Genomic DNA, 21,611 nt, shown 5'->3' on the forward strand with positions numbered 1-21,611 from the left:
TTTTAGTGTCATCACGTGTTTGGAGCAGCTGTCAGTCTGGACATGACATGTCCTACAGCGTCCACCACCCCAAACAGTTACAGTGAACACTGTGACTGGCTTTTCTTGGGGAACAGGAACAAGTCTAAGGGATCAGAACTGTGAGAAAACAGGTATTGTAACACATTGTGGATCTGATTCTGCATTACGTGAGATGAGTTTGATTTATGCTAAGATCTCTCAGATCTTTGACTTTGAATCTCATTTTTTGTCCTTTAAGAGGAAAATAACTATAAGTGCAGACAGTGTTGCAGGAAAGTCATTCATAAGGATTGACTGATGGTGAGTTGATACCTTTAAAGTGGAGTTGAAGGCTGAATTAACACCCGCCCCGCCCCAAGGTCACTCTCCTGGGGCTTACAGGGTCCTCCAGGGTAGCAGGGTGCCGGAGGACCACAGAACCCTCTGCTGCCTCTGGGTGACAGGTCTCCCTGCGGTTATCCAGGGTCTCGGGGTGCTGATAGGGCTCCAGGACTTTCCCGGGATCACAGGGGTCCCCAGGATAGGGGGGGGTCCCCAGGTCGGTGCTGAGGCTCCCTCATGATCTGGGCACCCCACAAGCCCCAGCCGTGCCCCCGAGCCCCGCCAAGGCTCCCCAGCCGTGCGGGCAGCTCCGGGTCCCCGGTTCATCCCGGGGGTCCCAAGGCTGCCCGGGGCCCGGCTGTTCCCTGCCCGCCCCGGGCTCCCCCGACGTCCCCCGGCACCCGTCCCGGCAGATCCCGTCCCAGCCGCTCCCCGTTGGCGGCGGTTCCGCCGGGGCGGGGGCGGGGCGGGGCGGGGCGGCGGAAGCGGCGGGGAGGCGGCGGCGATGGCGCTGCGGGGCGGGCGGCGGGCGGCGATGCCGGGGTAGCGGCGGGCGGCCATGGCGCGGGGAGCCGGTCCGCCGCTGCGGCTGCTGCTCCTGCTCCTCCTCCAGCTCCTGGCGCTCCCCGCCCGCCGCGGCGACCGCACCGGCCCCGGTGAGTCCCGGCCGGGGGGGGCTCCGCGGGGGCGGGGGGACTCGGGGACCAGGGCTGGGAGGGAGGTGCGCGTCTGGCAGAGGAGCCGGGCTGGAGGTCATCGCTGCCCATCCGTGGGGCGGCGAGGGTCCCGGGGGATGGAGGCACCGGTGGGAAACCAACCGGGTTACGTTAAAGTGAGCGGCGACTTGTCTGCCGCGCAGCCCCGGGAGCCGCTCTGAGCCCCCAGCTCCTGCCAGGAGTGGCTTTGAGGGGAGCTTTGTGATTTCCCGCGTGATTTGGGTGCTTGGGGATTCTGTGAACTGTCGCCTGTGGAGCAGCGCAGGTGTTGGGTGCTGCAGAGCGGCAAGAGGTCAGACCCGGACCCTGAGGGGTTTCTGCTGTGTTCGTGGCGGTGGTGGTGGTTGTTTTGCTTGGTTTTGCTTTGTTTTCAGGTTACTTTACTTCCAGTGCATCAAGGCAGCTGGGCGGGAGTGAGGATTTCGGCAGAGCGGTAGGCAGCTCTTCGTGGTGGTGCTGGGGGTCTGGGGTCCTTGGGGACCATGCCGCTCCCCCCAGAGGGTCAGTCAGTGGGTGCAGTGGTGGAAAGTTTTGGAGAGGTGAGGTTGTTTGCCTACTTCACCCTGTCACGGAGGTAGGCTTGTGCCAGTGGCGGCTATCTGCTATCACTTCCTCATAGCCTGCAAAATGCGGAGGCTGCTCCGGGGAGCAGTTGGGTGAGATGGCCTTTTGCCCCAGGCTCCCCCCCCCCCTCCTCTGGCATCCTGCTAGCTGGGCTCCCAGCTCTGGAAAGTTACCCTGTACTTGAGGTGTGGTGGTTGGTTTGTCTTGGCGCCATCCTGCCGGCTGGAGGAATGCCTCTGTAGGGTTAGGTCTGGGAGCCAGTGAGGATCAGCACCTCTCCAGAGGAGCAAGGGACCTCTTTCTGGAACATTTAGAGATTGATTTTTGACCCAGGCTAAAGGAATAAGGTTTCTGGTACACTATAAATGGCCAAACACCTTGCCCTATAGCTGTGTCTTGTCCAGAGTCAGACTTACTGCCATCTGTATAGCTTTATATTGCATCTGCTTTGAAATGTGGGCTTCATCTTTTTGATGGGAAGCCCTGAAACCAGCAGTGAATGTATCATTCCCTAAAACTACCATGAGATCATCTTTGGACAAACAAACCCAAGCTATCACAGGTGGCTCTTTATTCTGAAATTCAGATAACGTGTCTCCTCTCTGCATCTGTGATTCTACTGCCCTTTGTTTCTTGTCTTAAAAACACTTCTGGTTTTTGCATAATATGTTTGAAACCTGGAGAGGATGGAAACAACATCCATTTGACATCGCTCTTGCTTAGTTTAAAGGCTTGTTTTACATCATGGGACAATCGAGTGGGACTTTCCAGGTGTTGCCATGCTGGTGCAGTGTACTGAATAGTTGGGGACACACACATATAGAGCACAGCAAATACTAGAGTATGCTCTCTGGATGCAAATATGCTGCCAGAGCATATGCCTCGCCTGTGGTGACCTGTCTTTCTGGCTTCTCCCTGCTGATACTCAGTTTATCTGCCTGTGGTATTTCCTTTCAGCCCAGGCGGAGAGTGCTTTGGGAGTTAGCTTACCTGCTCCCTGGGTACAGCTCTTGGGTGCTCAGCACAACAAAGCCACGAGAAGCTGTTTGTGAGTGGACTTTATCTATACCGGCGTTTTGTTGGTACAGCCAGAGCTGCTGCTAGCCTGGTCGCAGGCAGCGCGTGGGCAGGGCAGGTCTGCCTGCCTGCCCTCAGCCTGTTACTGCACTTGAGCTTGCACCGTATAATTGACTGGGCCTTAATAAATAGCACCACTGATGCTTGAGTTTTTAATTTTGCAGCCTGCCTACCCTCTCCTCCCCAAAAACCACACCAATCATGCTTCAGCTTTGTGAGAACATGCTGGATGGGAGATGACCGTGACTGTTGGCTGTGCAGAGCCTGGCAGCCATGGGGTTGGAGCAGCTTACATCAAGGCAGGAGGGCTAGCCCCATGCAAGTTGTCTGATGGGACCTGTTGTGTTGAGCAGGGCTGGGGCTCTCCCAGCCCTAATCATGCTTCGTGCCCCTGTCTGCCCTCATCCTGTGCCAAAACATCTCCATGGACTTCCAGAAACGAGCATGCCATGTGCATGCAGAGGGCAGCTGGGGGTATAGATGCTGCTGATTAAAGACTGTTCCCTTCTGTAGCTCCTGTGCATGAAATACGGCTGAGCTTGTAGGGGATTGCAGCCAGCTCTTGTCTGTAATAGCCCACATACTGCGCTAGTGTTACAGCAGGGAGCATTTGCTTGAAAAGCCCCTTTTGTGGTCTCTGCTCCTCAGTGGCCTGGAGAGGAGTGTAACCCTGGCACAGGGACTGCATCTGGACAGCTCTGCCCATGTGCTGCGGACTTCTGAACACTGTCCTGCCCGGGGCTCACCCTTTCCCATGAGCACACCTGTCTCTGTGCATTAAGGTGCTGCAAACGCTGCTCCCTTGGCTGGACCTTGTGGGCATGGGGCCACTATGGCAAGGCAGCCACACTCTTCCTCCATGAGCAAATCCTCTGTTTGGCTTGAATGGCTGGTATTTCTTGTTTTCCTGTTTCCTCCTTTCCCTGTTTGATTTGCAGGGTGCCTGGAGGCTTTGTCTTGGCAATTTGCCAGGGAATTAAACCATGATTACCGTTCCTGTCTCTTTGCAGCGCCGTGGGTGCTGGCCGGCATGTGTCCTGCTTTGGGGTATGAATCGCAGTTCCTGGTTGGATTAAGTTCCTCTTGGCATGAAGTATATCCCAAGGCTCTGGTCCTGCCTGAGGACTGTTTTCCTCTGTCTTTAGCATCTTTCTTAAACTCAGTTGGGTCCTCTGTGTTTCCAGCATGACCCTGTGCAGCATTGGAAGAAGGCAAGTTAAACTGTGCTTGCTCCTTTATTCTCTTCATAGAAATGAGGAATGTGTGTCTGAAAGGTGCCGTAGTTTCTCCCCACTCTAGGAATTCCAGACTAGAAAAGGAGCATCTGGGAGGACTTGGCAGAACTGTGAACACATCTTCTTCTACCCCCTTAATGAGTGTTATGAACCTTGTTTTTGGGTGGGCAGCATGGCCTGGGCTCCACTGTCTGTGCAGTTTTGTCCCCTTCTCAACCCTGGTGTGATGTTTCTTTTCCATCCCTGAATTGCAGTTTGCCTGGTTTCTTGTTGACAATAACACTAATGTATAGTTTTGCAGGTTAAATTATTCACAGGCTGGGGGTGATCTGTAGGCGTAGCTGGGCAGAGGGATGGATGGAGGATCTAGTTAGTCCTAATGGCGCTTTGATTGAGAAGCTGTTGTCCTCTTGCATGAACTTTCAGCCTACCTTGGGGCTGTTCCCACTATCCCAGCAGCCTTTCTTCCAGGTAGGAAAATCTTTAGACTTTGGAAGGTACGTCTGAAAGCAGAGTTAGGTTTGCAGCACAAGAGTTTTCATCACATTGCGTATCACAGGAAGGCATTGTGTTGTGCAGTACGTGTCCTGAGCTGGGTGAGACCGATAACATCAGCCAGTGCACTCAGCAGAGTCAGACAAGGGCACAGCTCTTGTCTTTTGGCACCATAAACTGCTGCCGAGGCCCGGAGCACCCCTGCACTACCTGCACCCATCTGTTCTGTACTGTTTGCCCCAGGGTTTGCTGTTGCCTACTCCATTCATTGCCTTTTCTTGTGCCATCAACTTTTCCTTCTGACCTTTTCCTCCTCTTCCTCAGTGTCTCTGGTGATCTGTTGTCTTCAGAGCACATCTCGCAGAGCATAGTTAAGGCATCTTTTAGTGCTTTCTGGCTCCAGGTGATGGTTTTGTAACAGAGGTGTGGGTGATTCTGGCTGGAGGAACAACATGGATCACCACGTATCTAGTGGGACTGGGAGGAGAAATCAGGGACACAGAGGGCTCCGCTCCAGCAGCCTTACAACTCCTGTGTGCTTCTGTGGGCAGGTGTAGCCCTGCAGCCTGCCCCCAGCAGCCACCTCAGCAAATACTGTGCTCTCTCACTTTCAGACTCCCTGTATGTCTCCGAGTACTTCTCTCAGAGCGCACAGAAGCTGTCCTTCTACAGCTGGTATGGAAATGCTAAGCTCTTCCACTTCCGTGTGCCAGAAGACACTGTGCTGCTTCGCTGGCTCCTGCAGGCGTCCCGGGGGAAAGGACCTGAGTGCACTAACATGGAGATCACTGTGTATGTATGTCCCTGTGCCAGTGCTTGCTCACATGGGCTTCCTGTCCTTCGCTTGCCCTTGTTGCTCCTGGCTGTGGTTGGTTGTTTGTAGGAGGCTAGGCCTCCGTTCTCCAGTTGCATCAGCCGTAGTTTCTTAATGTACTAAATCTGTGTTTAAACCTGTAGGAGCATTTCATGTTCATGTTACCAGTGGATCTGCGGCTGTCTATCAGTCATGGTGTCTAAGAGATGCCTTAGAAACACTGGAGGGAGCTTCACAGTGAGGCTGGTGTTGCTGCTTGTGAGCAAAGGTGTTCCTGGACCTTTCTGTGCCTGGCAGGATCCTGTGCATGGCACCAAAGGATGTGGCAGGACTACAGGGGGCTTGAGAGGACCCAAAACAACTGGAGACAGAGAAATTCCCCAGATCTGAGGAACTGAATAGATTGGGGACGCCTTTTGTGAGGGATCCAGGCTGTGTGTGGAGCAGAGATAGGAAAGGAATGCTGAGTCCTGCAGACCCAAGAGCATGAGTAGATTGCAAACTCAATGTCAGTGAAAGAAATGTAGCTTAAAGCAGTACTTGAGTTGTTGCGGGATTTGAGGTCAAAAACTCACAGGTGGGGCAAGACTTTGAGCTGTATCTTGGGAGAGTCCCAAGTTTCCTGGGCAGGTTGTGCCCTTAGAGATACATGGGTCTCTGGTACCAACTCCATGGAAGTCTCGGCAGTGACTGAAATCTGCTGCTCAGTTTGCACTTCCCTGGTCTATTCTGGGCACAGACCAGTGCTCTTGGTTGCCCCAGAGCAGCCTGGAACAGATAATCATTCCCAGAAAGGTTTTTAATAGTTTGGGGATGTGAGGGACAAGGCAGCAGCTAAGCGATACCCTAAGAAATGAGCTCAAACAGGTTAATAACACATCACCTGTCACGTTTTCTCGCTGGACCTGTTGCATCTGCTGTTCTCTTGTAGTGCAATCCAAAAGCAAGCAATTTAAATGCCAGATTGGCTGCCCAAATCTCACATATAACTTAGCTGCCTGCTTTTCTACTGCTTTGAACATTGGGCTGCTTATCTGGAAAGCAGTAGTGCTAGTGTACTGAAGTCTGTCACATGGACCTTCCTTGGTGGGCATCTTTATAGTCTGGCTGCCTGCCCTTCCTAGAAGAGGGAATAGGGAAGATGCAGATCTTAGCTAGAAAATTAAAGCTCTTTGACAATTTAACCTATATGGGGAATTCGCTGATTGTTATAAAAAAGGAGTAGTCTTGGGGCTGGGGCTTAACCTTAGTAAGTGTTGTGGAAATTTGCTTTCAGGCTTGATGGAACCATGTAAATCCTTATCTTAATAAGCAGCCAAGTTGAACCAATCTCTAAATAAATTCCAGAGAAGCTAGTAGTAGCCAGTCCTCACCAGTTGAAAATCATGGCTCTGTGGTCTGCTTGAAAATGTGCGTTTTTTCCAGTGTGCTCCCTCTCTCGTCTCAGGCCAAGCTGGGTGTCCACTACAAGTTTGTATCCCAGTTTATCTTGCCAGTATCTTTACATCCCTCAATTTATTCACATTCTGGTTTCTCTCACAGGCACTTTCGCTATGGAGCCCCTCCTGTAATTAATCCACTGGGCACTCGTTTTCCTGCAAATGCAACCGTCCGTCCTTCCTACAACATAAGCATCACTCTGAGCAGCGCTGTGCAAAACACCACCTTTGTGAACATCACCACCCCTGCTGCCGGAGACTGGTTCATTGCTGCCCATCTCCCTGAGGCTGCTGGCAGGATTGAAGTGAAGGTGAGGGTCTCGGCCATTGTACTCTGCCCAGTGTGTCTTGCAACAGCTGACCCGTCTGCTCTCCCCACCTGCAGGGTTTCTCCACTCCATGCCCCTATATGTTCCAGGCAGATATGTTTGTGCTCAGACTCACTGACATGCCTGTTCTGGAGCCCGGTGTTGCCATGCCACAAACCATCGTCTCACCTGCTAAGCCGCTGCATGTCAAGTGAGTGAAAGCAGTGGATGGAAAGACTTGGGGCCATTGCAGGGTGGGATTTCCCATGGGTGCAGCTTAGGGGAAGCCACTGTTGTTCCCACATGGGGCTGAAGCCAGGGTGTCTCTGAGCCTGTTCGCTGAGCTCCCTGCAGCACTGGTAGGGTTTGCACAGGGAGCACACAAGTGCCCTTATCCAACTCTTTCCAGGTGGTCTTAGAAGTTCAGCTGTGGGAATTTTAGTTCTTCAGGGTGTTTCCCTTGGGAAGGATTTCCACAACACCAACCAGGGCAATCTAGTTCTTGCCGCAAAGCCCCAGGGACCATGGTGGGTCATGGCTGACTTGTGTTGAGAGAGTGTACAAGCTCTGCAAACTGCTGGTCCCTCCTTCTGCAGGGTCTTCATTCCCAGCCATGCTGCAGGGATGAAGTTTGAGCTGCGGAGCTGCGTAACAAGCGAGCAGAAAGCATGTACCATGCGAGTGGTGCTGGGCTCCATCACGCTGCCCCAGTCCTTCCAGAGGATTGTCACCTGCACAGGGAACATAAACTGCAGCCTGGCCCTGGACTCACCCCCCTGGGAGAAGTGGCTGCAGATCACGGTGGAGAGTCTCGGCGCTGCCAATGCCAGTGTGTCAGTAGAGATGCTGGCTTCTTTCACAGGTGGGCTTCCACTTTCTTTATGGTCTTCCACTATGGGAAGGACCAGAGAGGACTTTGTCTGCTGTGTCTCTCTTCAGCCTTTGGGTGGCTGGCTGTAGTGGCCTGCATTCCCCAGCACGCTGGTTGCCTGGGCATAACCCTGGGGACTGAGACCTAGTTGTTACTTTGGAGTCAAAAGTGAAGGCTCCAGTGTTCACCCAAGAGGGATACACTCCCTGGAACTACCTGTTTTGGAAATACCTGAAAAGTTCAGGGTCTCTGAAGCAATGATATTTTCCAAAGGCTGTTTGGAAGCAGTGGCTGGCTTAAAATCTGGTGGGGAGAATAGTTTTGGGTAGATGCACCAGACTGTAATGATATGTTGACTATCAGCTGGCCATAAGCAGGCTACAGACAGGAAACCATCTCACAGAGATTTATCTGGGGTAATGTCTTGGTGACATCCCCTCACTGCAACCCATTTTAGGTGACACCTTGTGACTCAGAAGGTCACAAGGTCCTTGTGGCTGTGATAGGTACCTTTGCATCCTCTTATTACATGACCATAATCCCTGTTTGATTCTTGGAAGCTCACCAACTAGGTACATTTTAAAAGTTTTCTTCTGCTGGGGGTTCTGCCATCCCCTCCTCAAAGCAGAGCCTCGTCCCATGTGCTGGAGGGCCTGGCACTGGCAGCCAAGGTATTAGAGGGGAGCACTTGAGCCTCTGGGAGCAACAGACAGGCTCTAGCAGTGGGACTCCAAGTGTCACATTCAGCTCCATCTGCCATGACGTGATGGCTTGTGCCTGTAACTACATTGGGTTAGCTTCTCTCTTCTGCTCAGCATTGTCTGCTCGCATCTGGGGAATGGGTAGAGACTCCTATGCATCCTGTGTTATGGGACAGCTAAGTGCTGTGCTCTGCCACTGGCTAGTGCATACTCCCTGGGTATGTTGATGTGTTATGATGCTGTGCGTTATCCCTTCTTCTGCTCCCCCTCCCCTGCCCTGTGGCTCCAGGGTACTTCCACCCACTGTACCACTGTCTGGCTTCCATCAGTGTCCCAACTTGTGGATGCTGATGCTAGAGTTCCCCCTGCAAAGATGGTGCCTTTCAGGGGCTGCAGCCAAAACTGTAGTTCATGAACCAACAGAAATACCCCCAAGTGCTATCACTTGAAGGTCTGCAGCTGCTGGGGCCCTGCCTGGATGAGGTGCTAGTCCTGGCTGTGCTGATTCCTCTCCTTTTTTGCTTTACAGCTTGCAGACCAGGAAGTACCAGTTCCTTCCTTAACTTCAGCAGCCTAAACCACAGCCAAACTGGTCCCAGACCAGGTAGCACAGGAGCAGCAGGGAGCTCTGCTCTGTCTACCGGAGAGGTTTCACGCAATGCATCCGACCAGAGGAGCTTCTGTCTGCAGAACCAGCCCGTTGTTCGTGAGGACCTGGATGTGGTGTCTGTGCGCTACAGGCTCTTGAATAGTCCCAGCGTGCCCGTGAACTCCCTCTCCCCGACCCTCCTCCTCCTCAACCTGAACACTGGCATGGACAGTGGGGGTTCCCTCGTGGTCAGTCTCCTGCTTAACAAGGTGCGGAGTCTGATTGATGGGATTGTATCCCCTTTGCAGGTCTTTGTCCCTGCTCCTGGGCTGGTTTGCCAGCAAACTCCAGGGGTTGTTAGTACCAGTGGGACTGTTTCTCTTGTTGTCACAAAACACTCTGAGCCTGTTTTAGCTGCTTCTAGCATGTCCCACCTGCCAGCTCCAATTCAAATGCCAACAGCTTGCTGGCATGTGGTGGCAGTGACGCAGAGGAGATGAAATGGAAAGCAGCTGCAATGCCATCTTCTCCACAGGAGCCTGGCATCTTGCCACCAGGAGAGGAGACTGGGCAGGGAAACCCAAGGATGTTCCTGCCCAACTTGCTGATTCCCAGGGTCCTTCAGTGACACCCCAAAATCAGCCCCCTGAAAGTCTATGAAACTTCCCGAGGGCTGGAGTAGAGCTCAGCCCTGATGTCGTGCTGCCTCTGACTTCTGCCACCCAGTGCTCATGCTAAAGTGATGTGTGAGTGTCCCAGCTTTGGGGCAGTTCCCCCTGTGCAGTTCCCCGGGAGGTTCTCTTGTCTTTCAGCCAGGATGTGACACAGTGGCAGTGCAGGGTGAGGTGAACATGGGTTTGCCGAGAAAGAGCTGCTGAATTGATGGGTATCCATGATCTGCAGGATTTATTGTCACCTGCTGCTCCTGTATACCGTGGGCAGCATGGGAGATGAATTGTGCAGGGGGGTGGCATCGGGGCGCTCTGACGTGGGACACTGCTCTGTTTGCACAGACATCCGTGAGCCTGGCCAATGCCACTGTGGTAGCGTGTGTGAGTGCTGCTTCACCGGTGCTGTCCCTCAATGCCACACAGAACTGCAGCACAGGTATGAGAGCTGCTGGCACCCACCATCAGCTTAGCTATGCCATCTCAGGTCTTTGCTTTTAGACCTCATGAGTTGTTAACTGACACAGGACTTTGTGGGGTGTCCCAGGGAAGCTGATCTTGGCACAAGTCCTCCTGAGATCTTTGTGCTGGCATATGCCCAGGGGTGCTGGGGTGCAGATGCTAGTCTGGCACTGGGAGTTAGCCTCCACCAAAGAAAGATCTGCTTATCAGCTGGGGCTCCTCCAGCCTTGTTGGCAGGAGGTTTGGGGATGGTCAAGGCATTGCTGGTGTGTAGAGAAGCTGAGCTTTGCACTGGAGGACTAGCCAAGCAAACAGGTTGTTCCAGGTGCCCTGTACTGTCTAGGCAGGTACCAAGAGCTGAGATGAAAGGAAAAACAAAGGTCTCAGGAGCAAGAGTCCTCTCTGTCCCCCCTGGTGCCTCCTGAGGACGGGAGCAAAGAGCCGCAGGAGTATCTGATTCCTGTGCAACTGGTCTCAGCCTGGGATTGCCATGGGCTGTTCTCCCTTAGTCCTGGCCCATCACAGCACCCACTTTTCTTTAAGCTTTTTTCCAGGGCTACCCTCTGAGCTTGAGCACATCCTCTGCAGAAGCAATGCTGATTGTCCTGTACCCACAGACGGATGACTGGTTCCTCTCCCTGCAGCTCATCTGCCCAAAGGGCCATGGGTGAGTCTGGTGTGTCACCCCACCTTGGGGCTGATTCAGAGCACCCTGCCTCTGTGTCCTGCTGCCCTTGACTAGTATGAGCAAAACCAAACCCTTGTCCTCGCTGCCCTGCCATAGGCTTGTCTCACCTGGTAGGGGTGAAGCTATGGCTGCAGAGGGGGAAGGAGGCGGGTGGCAGTGTTGACTTGTTCTCTTGTGAGCACCCAAGCAGCCTGTCTGGTGCCAAGCTGGCAGGTCTCATGCAGACTGTGGGTGGCAAAGCCTGCCCAGATCAGATTCCCCTTCCCCAGGAGGATTTTGAGGTGATAAACTGGTAAATGAAAATGCTGATGTTACTCCTTCGAGGGGTCTCTGAAATGCAGACAGTTGTGTCCATAGCCCTGTGGTTTGCCTCTTTGCTCGTCGCTTGCATAAGGGGCTGACTGCTTGCTGTAAAACAGTGCTGGTGATGCTGGGCCTGGGTACTGGCATCTGCTGTGGGGGCCTGGGGAGAGCTGACCCCTGCCTGCGCATCAGTTTGGCAGTCTGAGTGGAGAGGGAGCTGGCTCTGCTCCTAGCTCATGGAAGGGATGGAGCAGATCCTGAAATAGCTGGGAGCTTGCATGCACGAGTGTGGCCTGACCCTTCAGCACAGAGTACTCCCTGGGCAGAAGGCTGCCCCGGAGGACCAGGGTACCAACACAACCTGCTCTCCTTGCAGTGAATGTAAGGCCACAGAAGCCAAAGTGACTGTCTTCGCATACCTCACCCCCTGCTTCAATGACTGCGGGCCATATGGACAGTGCAGCCTCCTGCGAAGACACGGCTACCTCTACGCTGGCTGCAGCTGCAAAGCTGGTGAGTGCATTTTCCTAGGAAGTGTTGCCATCCTTCCCAAGGGGAGCCCATGTTTTTCAGTGCTGCTGTTTGGGTCAGGGAGTGTGGGGTCTGCCATGGCTGCCAGGAACAGCCTGAGGTCTCAGTGCCTCCCCAGGGAGCCCTTGGCACCCATGGTGGCCTCTTTGGGAGCATCCTGATTTCCCTGAGGAGTGCTGTGGTCTAGGAAGCACAGAGCACCCCAGGGGAAATAAGGAATCGGGCTGAGGATAGCTTTCTGCTCAATGGTCATTTCACCTACAGCTTGGAGACTCCCAGGGCTTGGAGAGGTGCTTCTGAGCATCACCAAAGAGATCAGAACGCCAGCAGGGCAGTCAGAGCCTGTGTCTTTCAGGGCAGTTTGTTACATAGGGCCCTGATAAGGGATGCGATGAGGCCAGGCTGCAGTCCCTGTCTGTGCTTCGCCATGGTGCCCTGTCTCCCTTCACGAGCCAGCACTCAGGCCAGCCCTTAGACTCAGAGGTGTGCCTGGAGGAGGAACATCTGTGTCAGCTGTGAATTATCTTAATGGGGTGAGAAAATTGGGCGGGAGTCAGTGGTGTAGGGAAGATGATAGCTCTGCTGTGCTTGGGTGGGTACATGTACCTGTTCTCAGCAGAAGGACAAGGCAAAATGTGGTTCACTGCTTTGGGTCTGAGCCAGGATGTCCCTGCTGTCTGCTGCAGTGCTGATGCTGGATGAGGAATGAGAGGGAGAACAGCATCCTAATTTCCCTGAGGGGTGCCAGGTTCTGGGAAGCATATAGCACCCCAGGGGAATTGGGGAATCAGGCTGAGGACAGCTTTCTGCTGAATCACTTGGAGCAAAGTGCCCCATCTGCATATTCGTGACCCAGAAATAAACTGGAGAGAGCAGCCTCCCTGAGCCCTGCCTGGCAGGGAGCCAACAGAAGATGCAGAGCTGTTGGCTTGGTTTCTAGTGGCACTGTTATAGAATGGATGCTACTTTTAACTCTGCTTGTTGACTGTGGAATGCCTGGATGTACCCAGGCTGCCCTCCTTTCCCCAAAGAAGGGCATGGGCATCCTAATCCTGAATTAAAATAAAGGAAAAAAAGGCAGGTGGTTTTTTTTTTGTTTGTTTTGTAGGAGACTCTCTCAGCTCAGTCCTTGGTATCCCATCAGCAGGCTGAGAATTGACCCCCCCCATCAAGCCTAGAGTGTGCACTGTACTCTAGGAAGTTTCCACTCCCACCTGCCCTGCGCAAACGTCAGTGTCACCCTGGACTGAGGCAGTGGGTTTGGTCACCCTGGAGAAGAGGAGTTAGAGGGGGATTGAATCACACCTTTCACTGCCCACAGGGGTTACAGGGACCCTGGAGCCAGGCTGTTCTGGGGGAGCATAGGGGAAGGGCAAGAAGATACAGACACAGGCTGCAGCAAGGAAACTTCTAGCTAAATCAAAGAAGACAAACTCTCCTCCATCGAAGTTGTTCAGCTTTGCACAGTATCCAGGTCTCCAACCTTGGAGATCTTCAAAACTCAGTTGGTCCAGAGTTGGTCCAGAGCAACCTGAGCTGGCTTTACAGTCTGCCCTGTTGTGACAGGATGTAGGACAGGAGCCCAATGGCTTCCTTGATGTTGTGGATTATTCTCCGCCTTGGTTCCTGGGATGTGTAGGGATGCACCCAGCTTAAACCATCATCTGAAGCATCTGGCCTCAAACACTTAATGTATCACCCACAAGTAGCATGTGTGTTGAGTTACTATAGGGATGAAAAGTACCAGCCTGGGCACACCCATACTGTATGTAGAGTGGCCCCTGCTATGTGGGAACAACCTGGGGGATGTACTCAGAGCAGACACAGGGCTCTACTGGGGTTCCCCAAGACTTCCCACAGTAGTGCATGCAATGAGTAACAAGACCATCCTGAGAACAGGAGTGCGAGTGGCTGATGGAGCAAGGGAGAGGAGGCCAGGAGGTAGCCTTGGGCGTGCAGTTGCTTCTTCTGAGGAATCCCAGGCTCCTGCTGGGTGCTATGGGAGGACAAGGCAGGGCATGTGAGATCCACACAAGCCTCTCTGCTCTGCAGGTTGGGGCGGGTGGAGCTGCACGGATGATACCAAGGCCCAGTCTGTCAGTACGCAGAACCTGGCCACCCTTCTGCTCACCCTGAGCAACCTCATGTTCCTGCCGGCTATAGCGGTTGCTGTTTATCGCTACTACCTGGTGGAGGCCTCTGTCTACACCTACACCATGTTCTTCTCCACGGTAGGGATTGCCTTTTGTCGGGTCCCCTGCCAGCTTCCCCAAGCTGCATCGGACTGCAGCATCGGACTGATGCATCAGAGTGAAGTCCTTGGTGGAGCAGTCCATCCTGGAGCTCCACAAGGACTTCTAGAATCATTGGACAAGCAGCTGCATGGAGATGTCCTGCCCCTTCAGAGCTTGGCAGGAGTGCTATTTTCATTGGGCTCTTCCGCCTGCACTGTGGGTGCTCATGTTTGAGGGTGGGACACCAGAGAACTGAGATGGGGTTGGAATGTTGCACACTTGAAGGGTGCTGTCCTAGGAGCTCTCTGCCGCTGCTGGGAGGGCGCAGGTTGATGGCTGCTCTCATCTGCTTTCTGTAATGCCGTGGTGGTTTGGTGGAGCTTCCTGGAGGCATTGCCAGGAGGGATCATGGCTACCATGGGCTGAGCCTTCTTCTGCCTCTCCTTTCCAGAAAGCAATGTGCTGCTGCTGGATTCATGCTAGCCTTTGCTTTTGTCCCCGGCTCTAGTTCTACCACGCATGTGACCAGCCAGGCGTTGCAGTGATGTGCATCATGGACTATGACACACTACAGTACTGTGACTTTTTGGGCTCTGTGGTGTCCATCTGGGTGACGATCCTGTGCATGTCCCGGGTGAAGAAGATCCTGAAATATGTGAGTGTCAGGTAACCCCATGCAGCAGGGCCAGATCTGAGCTAGCCAAGCTGCGGGTGGCCATGCTGAGCCCTCTCAGGGCTGTATTTTAATGACACAGCCCAGCCTGGTGACAAAGCCTGTTTGTCACCCAGTGCCACCCCGATTTTAAAACCAGTGGGTTGTTTTGTCCCAGGAGTTCAGATTGTGAGCCTGTGTGCTTGTAGGGACTGGGCCTGAAGGGATTGAGATTTGTGGGAAAGGTTTGTGGGTCCTCTGGCTTCTGTTGGAGGTGATGCTCCTGAGTCATGCATGCATGCAGGGCTGGGTGGCCAGGAGTTTCTCCCTGCCTCTTGCATGGCTGGCTGTGTTCTGGCAGCAGATGAGCTGCTAATGATAGTGGTGGTGTCTCATTCCCAGGTCCTTTTTGTCTTGGGGACCCTGTTAATTGCCATGTCCCTGCAGCTGGACCGCAGAGGGGTATGGAACATGATGGGTCCCTGCCTCTTTGCCCTCATCATCATGATTGCAGCATGGGTAAGTACGGGCAGCCAGACAGGACCTGCTGCCCTTAGCTCCCCTCTGGAGAATGATGGTGGCAGAGCAGACCCCAGGCTCCAGCCCATCCACAAGGAGGGCTTGATCTCCTTGAAGTGCCCAGGTGGAGGAAGGGCAGGGCAAGGGATTTGCCTTCCATCCCTGCAGTAGCTGAGAAATCCCCTGGTTGTGGGTCTCAGCACAGTCCAGCTGCTGCAGCTGTAGTTCAGCACACACCTGTGACTGGAGTGTCGTCCCAGAACAGTCAGCTGTTGCCTGTGCCCTGGGCAGGAGTTATGGTATCTGTGCTGGGCTTTGGTGCCACAGCTGGATAGGGACTCTTGCACACAAGAGATGGGCCCAAGAAAGGGGGAGGCGGAATTTCTTAGGTGTAGCAAGCACACCTTCTTGTTGTGAGGTTGGCAGATGCTCCTGGGTCAGGCAGCGCTGCCTATTTCCCACTGTCTAATCTTCTGCTTAGCTGCTTAACCCTTCTGTGCTCTCGTACCTCCAGGTTTACCATGGAGTGAAGCGCAGACACTGCTACCCCTCCTCATGGAAGCGCTGGGTTTTCTACCTCCTCCCAGGGATCACCTTGGCTTTCATTGCCATCTCGGTATATGCATTCATGGAAACCAATGAGAACTATTATTACACCCACAGCATCTGGCATGTCCTGGTGGCTTGCAGTGTTGCTTTCCTGCTTCCTCCTCGGGACAAGCATAAGAAGCCCTGGGCCTGGTCACAAAAGCTCACTTGTCGCTATCAGATCTGCCAGAATGACCGTGAGGAGCTCTATGCTGTGACCTGAAACTGCTGAATTCCTGGAGGCAGAGAAGGAGGGCTGGTGAGGTTGCACTCTGCCTGGGCTGCCCCTCACACACATCAGCAATCCTCTTATGTGCTCATTCACTGGCTGGGAGAGCGCAGTATGGACCAGATTTAAATATGAAGACGGTGGGCTTGTCTTGCGAAGGCAAGTTTGAGGCCACCTCTGCTTTTCTGCTTGGGTGGGGCAGGTTCTTCATTGTTCTAGATCAAAGAATAGCCTGTTCCCTACCTCCATGTGGCCCTGGGGGAAATCGCCAACCCTTACTCCCCTCCTGCTGCATCCATGAAGCTAGGGCTTAGCCCACACTGAGCTGGAGCCAGGGCTTTGGCTGCTGGGCTCTTCTCTGCACACCCTGTCCTAGCAGAGGGCTATGGGACAGGGATTTTCCTTGCCATCCTGCAATCAGCATTTGAACCCAAAAGAATGGGTTTCTTCTGACCTGGGGGGCAAATGCTGTTGCGAGCCCTTGGTGCTGATGGGAAGGGAGGGAGCTGATCTTGGCATGCACTGGACCCTTGGCTGCCACCTCTGCAGGGGTCTGGAGCCTCTCTCCCCATGAAACAGGTGGTGCTGCTCTCACCTAGTCCCAATTCGGGGTGGGGGGCAAGAATGAGGCCAGGACTTGGGCCCTGGATTCAGGATCAGGCTTGGCAGGGATGTGAAAAAAAACCCATGTGGGGACATGCAAGAGGCATCAGCAGCATCTCCCCCAGAGCTGTGAAACCCATGGCACTGCAGGGTTTAGTCAAAGTTTAAGTTTAGCCCTCTTAGCTCATCTGGAAGGAGCCAGGCTGCTGCACTGTCCCCTTCCTCTCTCAATGTTCAGGTATTCACCGTCTTCCTCCCTTTTGTGGGTTTGGCATGTGCACGGCTCTGCCTGGCAGCATAGGTGGTCCAGGATGGTGGCTGAGCTGCGCACCCCTCTCTGCCTCAGAGGCTGGATGTGTTGCAGAGTTGCAGCTGGTCTGAGGCCACCGGCAGTGTCCCACCCCAGCCTTACTATAGGGCACGCACGCATCAGAAAGCAAGGGCAGAAACTTGGCAACCAGGAAAGTTGTCTTTGCCCATCCTTATTCTATAGATAAGGGCTCAAATACATTGTTCTTTGCTGGTTTATTCCAGCTGTGGTCAGTCTGGTGTGTGCTGCTGGGAGCCCATCCATGGAGTCCCTCCTCAGGTGGCTTTGGGGAGGAAGGAGCTGTTAATGAAGGATTTGTTTCCTAGTTTATAGGAAATGGGGTTACTACTTTGCTTTGAAAACTGCCCAGCCTTCTGCTCAGCTCTGCACTTTATCCCTCTCTCTCCCCTTCCTCAGCAAGCTCTGATGTTTTAAGCAGATGCAGGATGAGCAAAGGACACTTGTCTGCACCCAGCAACGTTGTCCCTTGTCACCTGTGTCCCCTGCGTTTCCTTTTGCTGCTGCCATCCACAACACCGGCAGCATGGTGGGAGTGGGGGACATGGGCCCCTTGGACCTTCCTCGAACTCTTATCACTTTTAGGCACTTCCCCCCTCCCCCCTGGTTTGCACAGCGGCATTGCAGGGCAGCTGTGCCCTCTGTGCCAGGCAGCTGGTCTGGCCCTGGTGTTGCTAGTTACCAGAGAAAGCAATAATTCCTCATCGGGCCTTTACCTTCAGGGGCTTCCATGCTGCAAAGCAGGAGAGGCTTTGGGCCGAGAACTCCCACTAACATGAATGTCTGGTTTCTGTTTGATTGTTGAAATTCTGCTTTTGCTCTCCTCCACCGCGACTGTTGGCCCTGGCACAAGGTTGAGTTAGGTGCCTGGAGGAAGGGGGGTGTTAATTATTTTGCGTAAAATCTGAGAAATTCTTGTGTCTGAGGAAAAAAAGGTTGTGGGGCTGGTTTTTTTTTTTTTCTTTGCTGTTAATACCTGTGATTATTTTCTTACGGTAAATTTTAAGGCTTACAATTTTATAATTTAATAAAGGTAATGGTATTTGAGGGCAAATACGTGGTGGCTGGAGTCAGGATACGAGCAGCAAGTGCCAGAGGGGGGCGGGCTGCGGGCAAAACGCGGGCGCGGCGCGGCTCCTGCCGGCCGCCGTCGGCACCCCTGCGGCCCGTCGGCGCCAGCCAATGAGGGACGGCTCCGGTCCCACTTCCGGCTGGTAGGAGCGGAAGCTGGCAGCAGCAGCAGCAGAAGCAGGAGGAGGAGGAGGGGGGCGATGCTGCTGCACCGGTACGCGCCACGGCTCTGGTCCACCCTGCGGCTGCGGGAGGGCATCTGTGCGCGGCTGCCGGAGCATTACCTGGCGGCGCTGCAGGACGAGACGCCGCCCACACCCGTGCACTGGCGGCCGCTGGGTGTGCGCTACCGGCGGAACCCGCGCACCGGGGAGCGGGAGCGGGTGCAGGACGTGCCGGTGCCGGTGCACCTCCCGCCCGCCGCCCACCAGGGCCTCTGGGGCGGCGAAGGCTGGATCCGCGGCTTCCGATATGCGCGCAACGACAAGGTGAGCGCTCCGGGTGTTCCCTGCCCCGGGCGGCCGGGCCCCGCTCCCCGCCATCCCCCTCCCCGCGGCACAGTGCCGCGTGTTGGGCCGCCCACCCGGTCCCTGGTGCAGCCGTTCGGTTGGCAGCGGCATCCCCGGCCCCTGACCGCCGGCGTCTGTCCAGCTCTCCACCAGGCTGCCCAAGACGTGGAAGCCGCAGCTCTTCGACCGGCAGTTCTACAGCGAGATCCTCGATGCCACGCTGACCATCACCGTCACCATGCGGACACTGGACCTCATCGATGAGGCTTACGGCTTTGACTTCTACATCCTCAAGGTAGGGCCCTGCACCCAGCAAGTCTGGCGTGCCCTGAGAGCCTCAACGGTGTGCAGACAAACTGCCAGTGTTGTCTACGTATTGATAGCCTTGCGTGTTCTCTAGCAGCTGGCCTCTTGGTGCAATTCAACATCAGGCTTTATTTCTCCAGACTCCAAAAGCTGACATGTGCTCGAAGCTTGGGATGGATTTGAAACGAACGATGCTGCTGCGACTTGCACGGCGGGATCCTAAACTGCATCCCAATGATCCAGCCAGAAGAGAGGCCATCTATAATAAGTACCAGGTGGGTGCCTGACCTGCAGTTCCTGCCCTGGTGTCTGCAGCAATGTTTGTCCAGACTGGTAATGCCCTAATCGCACTGTCACAGAATCACAGGATGGCAGGGGTTGGAAGGGATGTCTGGAGATCATCTTGTCCAACCCCCCTGCTTGAGCAGGCACACCTAGAGCAGGGGGCACAGGAACACGTCCAGGTGGGGTTTGAATGTCTCCAGGGAAAGAGACTCCACAACCTCTCTGGGCAGCCTGTGCCACTGCTCTGTCACCCTCACAGGAAAGAAGTTTTTTCTCATGTTTAGGTGGAACTTGCTGTGCTCCAACTGGTGCCCATTGCCCCTTGTTCTCTCGTTGGGCACTATCGAAAAGAGTCTAGACCCATTGTCCTGACACCCACTCTTTAGATATTTATAGGTATTGATGAAATCCCCCCCTCAGTCTTCTCTTCTCCAGGCTAAACAAACCCAAGTCTCTCAGCCTTTCCTTATAAGGGAGCTGCTCCAGCCACCTGATCATCTTGGTAGCTTTCCATTGGACTTGCTTAAGTGGTTCCCTGTCCTTAAACTGGGGAGAAACACTACCAGCATCCATGGTCCATAGAGTTGTGCTGAGAAACAGCCCCAGAACTACACAAAGGAGAGGCACAGCAGCAGGCACGACTGATTAGAGGATACACGACCCTCACAAAGGAAAAAGGAGAGAAGGGAAGCAGACTTTGGTTACCAGAAATAAGGGAACAGTATTTTAAAATTTGTCCGTAGTAACGTTCCCACTGTATCACGTGTTTGTGTGAGTTGGGCTTAGATAGGATTTGCATTTTAGTCACTTGGAAAGACTGTGCTACCTGTTCCTTCTTTTATCACAGGAATTTGTGATCCCAGAAGAGGAAGCTGAATGGGTTGGCTTGAGTTTAGAAGAAGCAATAGAAAAACAGAGGCTCCTAGAAAAAAAGGTGAGTTCCTGAGGCAGTGCTTAGCACAGAGGTGTCTTAGCTGCATCAGGCTGCATGTCCAGCTGATCTGAGCAGTCCTGAGTGGTAGAAATGGTGCACCAAAACTCCTGAGCAGCCACATGAGCCCAGTTGAATTGGGGTGCCCGAAATACAGGGCTGAGTTAAAGCACATTGTGAAACCAGATCCCCCAATCAGGGGAGAGGTATGTAGGGGGATGGCTCATAACTCCTGCCCCAATGGGTGAACCTCTTTGCCTTTGGTTGCCTTCTGCTGTACTTGTGCTCTGGGACACATGGATACAAGCTCAGGGCATTGCTTAGTTTGTGACCCTCTGCCGCTGCAGATTGCTTGTTGGAAGTAATATGCAGAGGAGGGTGCACCAGAGACCTGCTGGGGCAGAAGGGCTTCCTGGGGCACTGGGGTCTCTTGGTGATGTTTCTCCCAGACCTGTTGGCTCCTGTTGTGGCTGCAGCATGGACGGAAGGGTCAGGAGCACTGAGGTGGTGCTGGGGCCTGAACCCTGTGGGGTCCAGCTTCTTCAGGGAGTATGTTTGTCCAACGTGCTTCAGTACAGCTCTGATTTAGGGTAAAGTGAGGAGAGAGGCAAGCATTTTTGGAAGAAAAGGGAACCCTGGGAGCTACTGATGATTCTCAAATGCAGGCAGAACTGGGAAAACTGATGAATGTCCCACACAGGTGTCTGTCATCTTTGAGGCAAGCTTACAGAGCTGAGGAGCAGTTGTGTCTGGAGGAATAGCATAGCAGGTAGTCTCATTCAGCCCCTGAAAAAACACCTGGCCCATCTTCCTCTGGTTTTAAATGTTAACACTCCCGCAGCACTACCTCCCTGGACTCTCCATTAGACTTCACCCCTTGCTGCTGCTCAGGTTCACTCTTTTTAAGTGGTTTATCCTCTGCTTTGTTTTAGGACCCTGTCCCACTCTTTAAGGTATATGCTGAAGACCTCATCAACCAACTGAAAGAACAGGCACTGCAGAAGCAGTAGAAGGAAAGAAACCTTTGGAGCAAAACCCCTGCTGCAGATCAAGCTATTGGGTTCAGTGTGTCTTCTGTCTGAACCACGTTGTGTGGAAGGGGCCACATGACAAGCATATCCAGGAGCGTGTTGCCATTATCAAAGTCTAATGACAGCCTAAATTCACTGAGAAAACGTTCCTGTGGGCTGAGGAAAGAATTTCTGTCCTGTGGCCTCTGAAAGCATCTTTGTAAGACTGACTTAATGTGGTTCTTCTGCCTGTACAAGTAGTTGGCTGCTTTTGAGAGCTTGATCATGATATAAAATTGAATATGCATTTTGGGAATATTAGTGAACTTTCCTCTGATACTCATTGCTCGATAGCGTATTATAGCAGGGGCTGTGAGACATGGTGGTGTAACTTAGATTGAACCCCAGCCTTCTGCAGCAGATGAATGTGCCCCAAAAGCACGACCCCAAACCCCTGCCTCAAGCGGTGCCTGCCAGCAGGTGGGGCTGAGCTCCCTATAGCTCGCTCCAATCCCTTGGGTTCCAGCTCTGTTTCTGTTTGAA

At 53.7% G+C, this 21,611-nt stretch overlaps 2 protein-coding genes across 4 annotated transcripts; both read left to right on the forward strand.

Annotated features, from left to right (window-relative positions):
• Positions 1–825: 825 nt before the first annotated feature.
• On the forward strand, positions 826–18,010 carry PGAP6 (post-GPI attachment to proteins 6). Of its 3 annotated transcripts, none has more exons than XM_064462025.1 (13): positions 826–998; positions 5,044–5,221; positions 6,786–6,993; positions 7,068–7,201; positions 7,587–7,852; positions 9,092–9,420; positions 10,165–10,258; positions 10,825–10,948; positions 11,649–11,785; positions 13,856–14,034; positions 14,546–14,692; positions 15,092–15,208; positions 15,723–18,010. In XM_064462025.1, the coding sequence occupies exons 1-13, from the start codon at positions 902–904 to the stop codon at positions 16,017–16,019; spliced, it is 2,307 nt and encodes a 768-aa protein (XP_064318095.1). In that variant the 5' UTR covers positions 826–901; the 3' UTR covers positions 16,020–18,010. The 3 variants fall into 3 exon arrangements, with proteins under 3 accessions (XP_064318095.1, XP_064318096.1, XP_064318097.1); XM_064462026.1 differs by having other exon boundaries at positions 7,101–7,201; XM_064462027.1 differs by lacking the exon at positions 826–998 and adding an exon at positions 1,448–1,597 and having other exon boundaries at positions 5,044–5,225.
• Positions 18,011–18,178: 168 nt separating this feature from the next.
• MRPL28 (mitochondrial ribosomal protein L28) lies at positions 18,179–21,407 on the forward strand. The gene is made up of 5 exons (XM_064462028.1): positions 18,179–18,515; positions 18,679–18,831; positions 18,983–19,117; positions 19,975–20,061; positions 20,991–21,407. The coding sequence occupies exons 1-5, from the start codon at positions 18,228–18,230 to the stop codon at positions 21,066–21,068; spliced, it is 741 nt and encodes a 246-aa protein (XP_064318098.1). The 5' UTR covers positions 18,179–18,227; the 3' UTR covers positions 21,069–21,407.
• Positions 21,408–21,611: the final 204 nt, after the last annotated feature.

The sequence above is a fragment of the Phalacrocorax carbo genome, chromosome 10, assembly GCF_963921805.1.
Source record: "Phalacrocorax carbo chromosome 10, bPhaCar2.1, whole genome shotgun sequence".
NCBI classification, from domain to species: Eukaryota; Metazoa; Chordata; class Aves; order Suliformes; family Phalacrocoracidae; genus Phalacrocorax; species Phalacrocorax carbo.

Excerpts from the sequence above, each read along its gene's own strand:
- PGAP6 (XM_064462025.1), top strand. The coding sequence starts at position 902 with ATGGCGCGGGGAGCCGGTCCGCCGCTGCGGCTGCTGCTCCTGCTCCTC. Across the intron at positions 999-5,043 it reads CGGCGACCGCACCGGCCCCG|ACTCCCTGTATGTCTCCGAG; the intron begins GTGAGTCCCGGC and ends TCTCACTTTCAG. Across the intron at positions 7,202-7,586 it reads GCTAAGCCGCTGCATGTCAA|GGTCTTCATTCCCAGCCATG; the intron begins GTGAGTGAAAGC and ends CTCCTTCTGCAG.
- MRPL28 (XM_064462028.1), top strand. The coding sequence starts at position 18,228 with ATGCTGCTGCACCGGTACGCGCCACGGCTCTGGTCCACCCTGCGGCTG. Across the intron at positions 18,516-18,678 it reads GATATGCGCGCAACGACAAG|CTCTCCACCAGGCTGCCCAA; the intron begins GTGAGCGCTCCG and ends GCGTCTGTCCAG. Across the intron at positions 19,118-19,974 it reads CCATCTATAATAAGTACCAG|GAATTTGTGATCCCAGAAGA; the intron begins GTGGGTGCCTGA and ends CTTTTATCACAG.